The sequence below is a fragment of the Acanthochromis polyacanthus genome, chromosome 4, assembly GCF_021347895.1.
Source record: "Acanthochromis polyacanthus isolate Apoly-LR-REF ecotype Palm Island chromosome 4, KAUST_Apoly_ChrSc, whole genome shotgun sequence".
Lineage (NCBI taxonomy): Eukaryota > Metazoa > Chordata > Actinopteri > Pomacentridae > Acanthochromis > Acanthochromis polyacanthus.
This window is the reverse complement of record NC_067116.1, coordinates 43,946,691-43,960,407: the sequence shown is the minus strand read 5'-3', so window position 1 is coordinate 43,960,407 and position 13,717 is coordinate 43,946,691. Positions and strand designations below refer to the sequence as shown.

Below are 13,717 nucleotides of genomic sequence, written 5' to 3'. Positions count from 1 at the left end.
TTACTGATATTTTCCTTAAACATCAAAAGTGTAAAAATTGTTCAGAATGAATAAATAGCCAGTATATTCTCTTCTTTTGTTACTCACTGGTCCAGATGTTAGAACCTTAAGACAGTAATGATACTTAATTAGCACTAAAAATCTAGTTTACAGTTACATGTCAGTTATTTCTGTGTCACACTGATGAATAAGGCATTTATTCTGCTTTTTCAGCTTTTAGGTCTTGTGGTGGTGAAGTAATGTTTGTATTATTTGCCAACTTTGACATATTTTAGTGCAGGAGGAACAGAAACCAGCGACTCAGCGCTTCTAAAAACTGGACGATCACAAGGTGGCGCTGAATTAAAGCTTTGAATTTACATCCTCTGCTGCTCCTTTGGCAAGAAAAGGTTCCTTTACAAACTAAACCAACACGGCAAGTATTTTAAATATGGTACAACAGTATAAATACAAGTTGTGGTAAAGAAATGATTATTATTTAAGGCTGATTAACCAATTCACACCACAGTAACTGGTTCATCTTTTTAACAAATCTGTATTTAAAATTTTGTTCCAGTTACATTATCATCTATATTATTTCACATTTCTTGAATTCTAACACAAAGGACATCCATCTGTTTAATTTCACTGGTCTTAGATTCCGAAGATAATTGCATACATATATTTGAATACTTCTTATGAATATTCACAGATAATAGTAGAAATATTGGGAGTTTAAAGTCTTCTTTGAACATTGCTTTATACATTTGAGATTTTTCTTCACTAATATACTATTTATTACAGTCAAAAGCCAAGCTACAGACATTTTTGTGTCTATTTCACACATTGTTTTTAAAACTAACCTGTCAAGAAATTTTAATAAACTGAGTATAATTTCCTTACTTTGTGTTACATAGCAAACCCGTATGTTAATTAAAACAGTCAATAAATTGTCTTTATTAGTGTTAATTAACTTTAATTCAGATTTTTTTTATCTTAGTAGGTGCTAGAGTAGCTGTTTTCAGTGTGTAATAATGTACAGATCACTAGAAATGTCCTATACTGACATATTTTTGACATATGTGCATTATTTTTATAAAGATATAAATAGAGAACAACAAAAGAAAGATAAAACACATTTGCAAGCAACAAAAAGGCTCCTTCAACCTGTTACACACACAAAAACGCCTAGTTAATCACAAAATTAATAAAGGATCCCCAAACTTCTTTATATTGCCTTTATTTGTCCCTTAATATACAGGGAGATTATTTTTTATAAGTGCAGTTTTACTTATTTGATTAAAATTCACACCTGATACTGATACACAGAGAGGCGCTTTATTACTGTTTATTTATTAATCAATTTATTTCTTTAAATGCATTCATCCATTTTATTCCTGCAGGTATAAATTATGTAAATCACACACCTGTATCAGTGTTGATCATTCACATTTAACCTGTTCACAGCGTTTTCTATCACCACGTATTTAAACAATAGCTGACAGGTTTCAGGTTTTCTTCCAGGTTTCCTCCCGGACTCCGGGTCCAGACAGCCCGGCACGGCAGCGGGAGCAGGACCTGCTGGGACCGGGCCGGTGCCGGTGTTGTGTCGGAGGGTGGAGGATCACCGGGGATCGAACCCCCGCCTTGTGCAACACATCTTCTGTTCTGCGGTAAAGATGGCGTCAGAGGGGGCGCGCAGCGGCCGGACAACGGCGACGCGATTCTGAACGGCTCTGATCTGACCGAACCTTGCTCGTCCGGTACCGCCGATCGCTGCTCGGACACCATCCGGATCACCGGGGAGACACGGTCGCTGTCACACGGCGGAGCTGCGGTTTTATCTTTAACGGCAGGGTGGGTGGGTTTCACTGCTAACGGGGCTAACCAGGCGAGCTAACACGGGCTAGCTAGCTTCGGTGGAGAACCGGGGAGGGGATCGAGGAAGGAGGACTCGGGCCAGGCCGCTCCAGCTTTTTTTTTTTTTTTTTCCGGGGGAATGTGAACCGAGAGGTGCCGCAAGGGGTTTGCTCGCTTCGTCCCAAACGCACCAAACTACCGGGATGGGACAGCAGGTAGGCCGCGTCGGTGAGGGGACATCGACCGGACTCCAGCCGCCGCAGCCCCACGCGTCCCAACCGCACCAAGGGAAGGGGAACCGGGGAGCGGCCGGGAGGAGACCCCGAGAACCCGGCAGTAGCACCGGACACCCGCCGGGCAGAGTGGCTGCCGTCAACGTGCCCGACCCTGGGATCAATATATTCACCCAGCATTCAGGTAGGAACCGTGCCGGTGGAGGAGCGGAACATGAAGGAGTCCGGCTGGACTCGGATGTTTGTTTGCTGCTCATTAGCCGCTAGCTCATCCGTGCTACCGTTAGCAGCTTCCACGCTTCTCCCTCTCATGATACTTTATCTATTCTGTGTGTGCACAGAGGAGCAGTTTATTCAGAAAAGTGTTCAGATTTGACATCGGAGCTGCCGTGTGTGATCCGCATGTGACCTCATGATCAGAGGGTTGTAGAAAAGAGAAGAGTCCGAGCAGAGCTGGAGGTTTAGCTGCTGGAGGTTTGATCTGTGTGGTACCTGGTCAGGAAACAAAACCTGGAGGATGACTGCTACTCTGTTATCCCTACAGCAGCCATCAACAGGGAGGTGAACTCATATTTACCTAAATCCAGAACTGAATTTCAGGATATCTATTATGCTTTAGTAGTTTAGGGTTGAGTTACAAATCATGCCAGCTTAGAGTGAAGATGTAGTTTAATTAGCAGTTGAGGTTCCTAGTTATCTGATGTGAGGTTCAGTTTTGGTTATTGGTGAATTTCGTTCACATTAATCCAAGAGAACAGATGTTAGGTGTATTTGAAGTTCAGCCAGACAGTCTAACTCCCTCCTGTACCAGGGGTGTCAAACTCTTTCTAGTTGAGGTTCCACATTCAGCCCAGTTTGATCCAGTGGGCCGCACCAGTAAAACACAGCATACCTTATAACCAAACCCAATTTTTCCTCGTTTTAGTGCAAAAAGTACGTTCTGAAACGTTCACATTTAAGGAATTAACTTTTTAAAAAATATCATGAAGTGAAATGTCTCATAAAAAAAGTTACATTTCAGCAGCATTATTCCTGAATTTATCCTTACACATTACAACTTACAGATCACACAGCGTCAACAAAGAACAACATTTATTCACGGCCATCTGGAACTGAATGACACATATTTTACTTTATGACGAAACAACAAAGTCAAACAAAAAACAAGGCAAAAGTATTACCAAAATGAGACAAAATATGTCAAAAATGAGAAGTGACACAATACTAACAAAAAAGAGACAAATTTACAAGTGGCAAAAAAGGACAAAGTGCAAATATGATGAAAAGGAACAAAATGACAAAGCAGACACAAGCACTAAAAAAGCAAAATGGAGAAAACGATTAAAAATGAGACAATGACAATAACAAAATTAAAATGAGACAGAAAATAAAATGTGAACAAAGACAAAATGAGACAAAAAAAAGTGACAAAAAAAGGAACAAGCGAAAAAATTGACAAAAAACAAGCAACAAAAGAACAAACAAAAACAAGACAAAATATTACGAAAATGAGACAAATGACAAAAGAACAAACTAATATTTGACTTTGTGATCAGAAAACTTGTCATGATGTAATAATTATTTAATTCATAGTTTACAAGTTTACAATCTGCAGTGAATGTCTTCTCTGAGGGCGGATTGGACCCTCTGGAGGGCCGGTTTTGGCCGTGGGCCGCATGTTGGACACCCCTGTCCAAACAACAGTTCAGAGAATAGTTTGAGTTTCTGTTAGGTCATGATCCATCTGTCTCCATGCCGGGGGTATTACATTTTTTGTATAAATTCCTGCAATATTCTCTTTGTAAATACAGTTTATCCATCTACAGTAGCTTATATTACTAGAATGTGTTTCATTGTCACTCAGCTAGCCGTTGCCACATTTTGGTCGTTTTATTGCGTTTACATACTGTACACACAATAACGCAACGGCTGCAAATATTCTGTAGTGAAAAATAAAATTGATATAAAAACTTAACATGACAGAAAACTACTTGACTTTAGTAAACAAACATGATTTTTACAATGAAATGCTGTCAACTCAACATTAATTCATCTGCAGCTGATAAAATGACTTTGTGCAACGCTCGCCTCTGAGGTGTAGAAGTATGAAATTGGACTTCCTGTTAGCTCCTGAACAGTCCTGTCTCCATGTTCGGCATAATTTCTAATTATGAGGAATTCCTGAAGTTAAGGCCGTGTTCTGTTGTGCATAAATGCAACAAACTGTTGCTTGTAGACGCTCGCATGGATCAGATGTTGCAGGTGTTGAATAGATTTGCAGGAAAGACTGACAAACAGCTGGAAACGACAAACTAAGCTGCAGCTCCTGTTGAGGTTTTGAGGTCTGCATGTCGAATCCATCACAACTGAAGTCACAACCGCCTTTTGCACTCTTGGTGATGTTTAAGGACGTGATGCATGGCTGTTAGTCATCTGTTGCTGCTTTTACTTACTCTTGACATCATGGTTGCATTCACTGAAAGTTGGAATTCAGTCACTAAACTTGACCTATTAGATCTGGTGGTCTCTCCTAGGAGCTGCCTCTGTATGTTGGAGCACATATCTGCTGCATGTGTCCTATTGATACCAAATTAAGGGCTCTGTTCTTGAAAAGAGGAAGGTTCCAGGAATCACTGGAGGATGGCGTGGTAACCTGTCTCCTACCTGGTCTGGCATCGCGGAGTCTCGCCTCCGGAGGCTGACTAGCAGTTCCACTCCATTAAGTCGCTGCAGCAGCCGCCACAGGCTCGCATTACAGTACCTAGTGGTTTTCACGTGCTGGCTGATATCCTGTCTGATAATGTCTACTGTTACAACACACTCAGCAAGCGGGCTGCACGACTTCATCCAATGGGAAATCTATGTGAATTATTGAAGCCACCTCCTGCCGGTGTGTCGTTACAGTCATACAGACATCAGAGGTGAAAGGTACGCTGGTGCTGTTCTGTTTTAATGTCTTCTGACTGTCCTCTCATGCAAAGAAATTGAAAAATTCAGTGTGTTTGTTGTAAATGACATGAGGCAGCGTTGCTCTTTGCTCCACTGCACAGTCATCATAGTACTTAGTAGCAAACATTTTTTTCAGCCTAAATTTATGTGATGTTGATTGTGAATCTGATAGAAACGTGGCACCGAAAGGGCAGAGATGGTCCAGCTTGGCTTCGTTTCTGACTCGCAGCGATTGCTTTGCGTTTGCATTAATGTCTGCAGGCATGTTTCATTATCTGTCCTCTTTGAGCCACTGAGAAGTGACTCGCCTACTTCCTCCCGGCGTTTTCCCCTTTGCCTGATCGCTTAGTGTCTGATCTGAGCTTATTATAAGTAATGGAGATGACAGAAAGCCTCCTAGCTGGTGTTATGTCTGTATATGTGTAAGTCACCATCATGCGGCTGTTTAGTGCTCTCCCACTTATTCACTGTATGTGTCTTCCTCCCGTCTCTCTCTGAGGGATGTTTGATGCCTGTCTCCCCACTCTTTGGCTTGGTTTTTCACTTAAACAGTGGCTGATTGCTTAACATGTGCTCCGTAAGTTGCCTAGTTTCCACTTGATGGCCCAGACTGACTCGCTCACGCCACTGCAGCGAGGAAGGACTCGCGGGAAGGTGCAGCCTTTTGGGAATGGAAGCATTTTCCAGTTCCTGGCTCTAACGTCTCAGAAGTAAGAGTCCTGGGCCTGAAGTACCGACGGACGGACGGACAGACTCACTAAGTGCAACAGCGCTCACTGTCGGCATGTTCTGTTCTCTCCGACGTCGGGGCAGGAGGGCCTTTTTATAGCATCCAGGATGCAGTCACACAGCCACTCTGCAGAGAGACTGCTGCTCTTCAAAGCACACAATATAGAACAAAGACTCCTAAGTGTGGACGCTTGAGCTCCAGTAGCATCGGACTGTCTGATTTCTGCTCGTCTATTTGTGTGATAATGATGCAGCGTGATCTCGCAATCCTTTAGTGGAAGTTGTTCTTTTCAGGGAGCAGCTTTGATCTGTGGACGTCGTCTGTGTTCGTTTCGGATCACTTCAATTTGTGGAGTTTGTCAGTAAATTGCAAAAGCACCAAGTTACAACCTGAAATCGATGTTTTTGCCAGTTAACCGGGGTTTCTGCAGGGCTTAAGAAGCGTTAATAGTCGTTAAGTTGATTTTGTGAAAATTAAAGACTTTAAGTGGTATTAAAAATCAGTAAATTTGATTCTCAGCGGCATTAAAAGTTCTTTCTGCAGTTTTCAAGAAAAATATTTGACAAATAACAAGATGTAACTGTAGACTTCAATTCATCAGATATGTGCATCTGCGTAAACATGCTGAAGCACTGGGATAACTGTTCTGGTCGGTCGGGTACAGTTACCAAAAACTGCATGTTTTAAAAGTGACCGACAGGCTGGACCAGGTGGAGGAGAGCTGGGAATGGAGAAATGCAGATTCTAGCAAAAATAGTTCGAAAACGTGGATTTCAGAGAATGACTGCAGCCTGTGGGTGGTCAGGGGGGTTTCTGGATTCAGAAATAGTGAAATGTAGGGACAGTTTTTATCTAAAAATGATTTACAAAAAACAAACCCGTGGAATTTGTTGAGTAAAACTTTTACAGTACAGCATTAAAATGACTTTAAATCTGACTGTCTGATCTCTGCAGGAACCCTGTTAACCAAAATACATGTTACAATACCGCCACAATACGTGTTTTTTTTTGTATAATATGATGTAAAACAACAGAATACTGCAGATTAGCAGCGGCTCTTTCTGTTCATAATGATGTATCAGCAGTCATTTATGGGATATTTAACCAGAGAAAATTAAAACGTTTGGTGGTTAGATTTCATTTCTGTTTATTTGACTTCATCCTGCTGAGTTTTGGCAACTCAAAATGACATTTTAATCATCCCATGCAGGTAAATGTGAGCGTTAAAGCAGGCAAGGGAAGTAAAATAATGTGCTCCTGGTGTGGCTGTGAGTCAGCTGGTGGGATGAAGTGTTGCTTTTTGACATCAGATCTTTTTTTAAGCTCTGTACGTACGGTTTCCCAGTGAAAGCTGTCGATACGAGCGCGCTGAATCGCCTTTATTAATCCAGCTCTGCAGCCACGTTCTGACACACCGGCATACTTCTGTGGCTTAATGATGCCTTCTTGGGACGTAATTGAAAGGTGCCAGTCGAGGAGGAATGCATGTTTGTCTGTTGAACTCACGCCTCTGTGTGTTGCTGCCTGTCTCTCCACGATCAGCGGGTGTCTTACGTGCACACTCGTATGCCTGAATCACTTTAGGGTGGCAAATGAGTTCTGGAGGCCTTTAGTGTGGATTGATCTGAGTGACCCAGCGGACTCTCGTTTCCCCTCCTGCTCACTCTGTCTCTTTAGTAGCGGTGAACTTTTCAGCGTCTGTAAATTCCAGCGTTGCCTTTTTCTTTCTGGTGAATCAGCCGCCTGCTTAGGTTTGCATCAATCACAAACGTTGAGCTGAGAAATTAACTTTTTTTTTTTTTTAACAATCTTCTTTGCTGCAAACAAAACATCTCAGTAAAATGATAAAAATCCTAAATATTTTAAAATTATATCCAAAGAATCGACTCATACTGTCTCAGTCCTGCTTGAACATTATTATTTGGACTTTATTCGTCACATTTTGATGAGACGGTGGTGATGAAATGACCATAAACGGGTTGAATTTTCTTTGTAAACAAAGAAAAACTGTTAAAAGAAACGTATTGTTTTTCCATGAAGTCCTCGGAAACATTTGAATTTGTCTTTGCACATGTGTCGGTGTGACAGACACTGTTGTTGTGTCTCTAATGTAGCATCCCTGTCTTCCAACAACACAGATAGATGACTGATATCAGGAAAAGTGACACCGACAGAGCAGCAGTTCATGCTAGCAGCTCCAGCATCATCTCTGAGGATTTGCTCTGATCTTCTGCTGTATATTGTAGCTGGGAGAAGGTCAGATTTAGATTACAGACTGATATGGAGACAGCTAGTCTGCTTAGTCACGTCAGGATAGACAAAATCTAACCTCCTGCAGCGTCTGACTTATTATGACCTTAGAAAGAGGAGTTTTTCCTTCACAGGTAGCTTTAAAAACACTGAGCTGAACAAGCCGCCTGCCTCGGTGCTGGTTCAAAGGGAGCTGGACAGACGGCGTCCTGTAGGAGTATCGGTTCCATCTCTGTATTGGTGAATCAGTGGCTGCAGCATATCGATGGGTCCAGCCCGTCGGCCTTGTCAGGGATTCAGAGATCTCCATCTCTGCAGTGGGTTTATCCGATACACACTGCAGCGGCCGGAGCTCTTTGCTAATGAAGAGCAATGAAGCTGCTGAGGAGCTGAACTCGTTAATGGGGTTTCTGTCGCAGTGTTCTGAAGCAGCTTCTCGGTGTTTGTCACATGCTCACCACCTTCACCCGAGGAAACTGGTGTACTGACGGCAGAAAGATGCTTCTGAAGGTTCTTTTTATAACAGCCGACAAAGCGGCAGGCTAATCTATTTTTACTAACAGATCACAGAAATTGGGGCAGATGAGCAGATTGGTATAATTTTTTGGCAGCCGCACAGATGATGCGCACTGAGCCAGCCGTACCTAAAGCACAGCGTTTTTTAAGCTGCCCACAGGAGAAGAGAGATTCCTGGATCCAGGATTCAAGGACCAAAGCTGATTTGCATCACGGGTGAAATTAGATTAGAGACAAATCCACTTTTCTGTGGAGTCTGTTCGCTAAAACCCGACAACCGGGATAAATCTACCAGCAGCCGGTGCACAGAAGTTTCAGATGCTTTGATGGCCGTGGGTGGAGAATTTAATAGGCTTTAGAAGATAATATCTGGGAGTGAAGATGATGTGTTGATAAAAGGAGTGATGTGTTTTTTCTAGTGACTGCCGTTAGCCACTAGGAGGAGCCGTGGCCACACCTCCTCTGGATGAAATTAGGGCAAAACTGATGAGTCTGACTGATTGTCTCAGAGTTGGGGTGAAATGTTGAGCGGAGAGTGTTTCTGTGCTGATAATTTTAACACGATCAAACATGTTTTACGTGTGAATATTTCATGCAACGTTGTGGACTCTGTAATGCTTGTGTGTTAAATAATTTATGCCTCAATCCTCGTCCCAAGCCGGCCGAGTAGCACAACCGCCGAGCCGCTCCATCCCAGAATGAGCCTTTTCCTGTTAGCAGTCACCCAGCTCTGTCTGTCTGGATCATAGGTGTCAAACTCATCTTAGTTCAGCCTCCACATTCAGCCCAGTTTGATCATAAGGTTGGCGGACCAATAAAATCACAGCGCAATAACCCATAACTGACCACAACTCCGACACATTTAGTCTCGGGTATCTGGAACTGAATGATAAGATAATCTTTATCATCCCATGTCAGGGGAAATTTCCCATGTTACATATAGCTTTTTTCATGATCAAAACAACAAAAAGTGACAAAAAGCCCCAGTAAAAACGAGACACAAAATGACAAATTAGACAAATGTTGTCAAACAAAACGACAAAAAATTAGGCAAAATTACAAAGCGACAAAAAATGGCCAAGCGACACAAACAGACAAAAAAATGACAAAAGCAAGAAACAAATCGACAAAAAGCAACAAAAACGAACAAAACAAAACAAACAAAATACAAAACAAAGACAAAAGAACAAACAAGACAAAAAACAAAACAACAAACAAAACATGAGACAAGACAAAAGACAGAAGACAAAAGAACAACAAAACAAGACAAATATGACAAAATGAGACACAAAAGGACAATGAACAATCTAGCATTTTACTTCATGATCAACACGACTTGTCATGGTCTAAAAATTATTTTAAATTTACAATTTTACAAATTGCGGTTAATGTCTTCTCTGTATGTTTTACACTTCAAGAGCCAAATTGGACCCTCTGGAGGACCGCTTTTGGCCCGTGAGCCTTATGTTTGACACCCCTGGTCTCCAGCTTTCTGCTGAACTCTGCCTGCTGCGATGGGCTTTAATCCCAAATCTATCTAAGAAGAGTAATAATACCCTTTAATTCCTAATGCTTTGTGGCAAATATGGCATAAATGAGGAGGGCGATTCAGAGGTTTAACTGCTTAATAATATTTAATGAAACTGAAGAAATAATTAGTGCACATTTTAGAAAGTTTAGCATCTTTAAGAGCTGCTTTGCTGCTGGGAATGCGTGCTCCCGTACCACAGCTCCCAGTTGCAGCCCTAAGCCTGCATCTGCTACCAGTCAAACGTTCTGCAGTCCCAAAACCACAGTCCTAGTTTTTCTGTTCCTTGGCCTCCACTCTGTGATGCTTTTATCATTAAAGGGTGAGGATTAATCAGAACAGGAGTGATTGGCTGTGCAGATGGTGAAGCCGTCCCTCGCATCTGTCGGCTTAAAAACACCAAATGTTTTAAACTTCAGAGGACCGTCTCGCCAAATTGTTGCAGCGGCTGCCGGTGAAATCGCAGTTTCACTCTTAAGCTGCAATAGTGTTGCAGGGAGAAGGAAAAAAAAAAAGAGATATGGTAAGAAAGCGGGGCAACCTCTGTGCCAAGCCTGTTAAACGCTGATTTGCTTCCAGGATGAGTCCTCCGTCGCTGGCATTATCGCTGCTGCTTTATCTGCTGGTTGCAGGCTGGAGACTTGGCTGGAAACGAGCACGCTTGACTGCGAGCACAGGCTGTGAACATGCAGAGACACATTCACATGCACTCGTTCTTTCATTTCCCTTCTTTACTTCTCGGTGAAGTTGAGGATTATCCGGCACGTCCTCCTCCTCCAGTGTAGTCGCCCACCAGCTGACCAGTCACTCAGAACCTTAATCTGGACGCCCTGTGGCAGCAGCGCCGTCCTCAAATATCTCGTGTGATTATTCTGAGGGGAGACGGGCCTGGAGTTGTTGAGTTTACAGGACTTTAGGAAGTTGCTCAGTGAAGGATTGCAGGTTTACTCTGCAGCCTCGGTTCATTCTAAATAATACAGTAAACCCTGTTTGAATTTCAGAGTATTTGTTTTGTTTTATGCTTATTTTTGCTGGGACTGTGCACAATTAAAAGTAATTTACACCAGAGTTGCGGTACCAGCTAATTTACCTCTGCTGTTGTCTTCTGGAAGAAACTTCAAGGATCCTGAATCCACAAAGAATGAACTGAAGATTGGCCCAGACAGATGCTTATTAATACTCTCTGTATCCCTAAATGTTCGCACTGTCTTTCGCTTTGCTGCGGCGATTATTGAATTCCCTCTCAAAATCTCTGAAACTGTCACGTCTTCCATCTCTTTCCATGTTTAAGCAGAAGCTGCAGTAGACCCTGGCTGAATTTCTAGCATTAATTCAGGCTGTTTTTTCATCCATGTTTAGACACTTATGTGACCTTTTTTGTTTGTGTTGTTCTCTGCAAAGCTGCTCAGTCGTTGTATCATTTCTTACGGATAAGTTCCAATAAGTCTGATTTGGGTTTGTATTGGTATCGTGATCGTTAGCAGACAGCTGACGGTTCACTTGTGTCATGGTTACAGTGACGCTGTGCTTGCTATCTTAGCCTAGCCGCGCTAGACCCAGGTCTGAAGATGCGTGAGTCTAGGAACTCTCGACAGACAGGGAGGCGAGCTAAAAGGTTGTCTTCAAATCGCTCTGCAGCAATTGGGTAGGTATACAACCAATCAGCGCAACGAACAGGCTGACGTAGTTCCTAGAGCGCCGGAAATCAGAGGATGCGGGAGTTCGGTGAAGCCTTATTTATACAGTCAATGGGTGAAGCTCATAGCCTAGCCGCGCTAGACCCAGATCTGAAGACCCTGGCAGAGAATTAAATTCATTGCTGTGGGTTGTCTAGCGTGGCTAGGCTAATCTTCTTGTCTATCCTTGTTTCTATGGTTGTTTCCGGTTGTTTCTGTCAGAATCGTCGCGCCTCTGTCGTCACTTAGTTACGCCCGCCTTCTGACTCTACACTTCATGGTGATTCTTCGGCCAGTTTTAGGAGCATCCAACCTCGAGGCTTACCGAGGGTTACTAGGACCGATTTGTGATCATTATCAGTTTGAATACATTTTTTGCCCTGAAATTGTTGCCTAAATTATTTTGCCTTCTTTAGAGTGTTTGATACCCTTTTCTATGCCATCAAACTGCCCACCAACGTCGTCCACTCCAACCTTTAGTGTTTCTCTTTAAAAAGACAAAGTTTTTGAGGTAATAATATATACAAAAAACTCTACCTTTCGTGTGTGGCAGAAATCGCTGTTTAGGTTCAGTTTCCTTACAATTAAAGTCCATGTATTACGAATCTGCGAGGCCTGTTGCCACCAGAATGAACAGATTTGGATGGTTCTTTTGTGTGGTTTCAGAATGTGTACAATGAGCAGAGAAACCCTCTCACTAAGACGGGTTGTGTGGTGTAACGTTGGATGTGAACGATCCACTGAGGGGTTGAGCAGCCAGGAGGCGTCTGAGCTTTCTGACGGAGCCCACGGTGGAGGTGAAGCCTTCCCCCTGGGCTCCGGCCGGGTCTTCAGCCTGAGTCAGTGTGAAGAAGCTTAAACCCACACCTGAACCACTCAACCACACCACACACAGATTAGCTGTTCAACATCAGGATTAGTCCGCAGGTTCTCCTGTAAACCCTCACAGCGAAGAATGAAGCCAAGCGAAGGAGGCGGTTTCACGGAGAGCTTTGTGGAGGACACGCCTCTTACCTGTGGGGGCCGGTTACATAAACGCACCTCAGCCAGACGATTTACATCATCCACATGATGCATTTTTACAAGAACGGGCAGATCTGCAGAGAGGACGGTGCTCTGACGCCCACTGTTAGGTCAGCTCTGTATTTACTAGATTAGAAATGTTCCTAAGAACCCAAGGGCGTCTTTTTGTTTTGTATTTTGAAATTTACATAACAAAGGATGAGTTATGAATTGTATTAATAGATGACCTGTAAACAGATGACTGTGACCTCTAAGTTTGTGTGTTGTTTGTATTAGTGATGAACACTTTAACACTCCTGTTGTCCTCATTTACCGGCGCCAAAAAATGTTGTTTCATTGTCTGAAAAAAATCCAAAAATTCAGCAAAAAAAATTCCCCAAATTTCAGAAAATTTGTTCAACCTTCAGGAAGAAAATTCCAATAATTCCTTAAAAGTTTTAGTTTAAAAAAAAATCTGCCAAATTTGGCAAAAAATTATTGTAAATACTTTTAAAAAATGAATAAAAATCTTCCAAAACAATCCTAAAAATATCTAAAGTGATTACATATATATCAGTAAACTTCTGGTATTTTCTTTAAGAACATTCACAAAAAAATCAACCAAAATCCAGTGAATTTTGCATTTAAAAGCGACAGGAATTTATTCAAAGTGCTGTGTACACTTAAGAAAAAAAACACATGAACTAAAACACAAATCTAAATAAAATGATAAAAATACAAGTCAGTAATGGATGAAGTCAGAGTCTACTCTGCGTTCTCAGTAGCTACCGTTTTATATTCAATTAATCATGAAGATAAATTAAGTACAGCGGACATTTTTACATGTGCTGACAGTTTAAGGTTACCAATTTCACTTTGAACATAGTAATTACATCTGAGAAATCTCAACGCTATCATAGTAGATTTTGGCCAGCAGCCATGAACGGTCACAGAAGTCTTTGTCATGGTGCCCTTTGCTAGCGAAGCCTCCACA

The 13,717-nt window shown here is 42.2% G+C and overlaps 1 protein-coding gene across 1 annotated transcript in view; it reads left to right on the top strand.

Annotated features, from left to right (window-relative positions):
• Positions 1-1,312: 1,312 nt before the first annotated feature.
• Positions 1,313-13,717, top strand: part of abl2 (c-abl oncogene 2, non-receptor tyrosine kinase) — a 45,520-nt gene continuing 33,115 nt past the window's right edge. The window contains 1 exon segment of the mRNA XM_051947197.1: positions 1,313-2,256. Coding sequence (XP_051803157.1) covers positions 2,043-2,256 — 214 coding nt within the window. The 5' untranslated portion in view covers positions 1,313-2,042.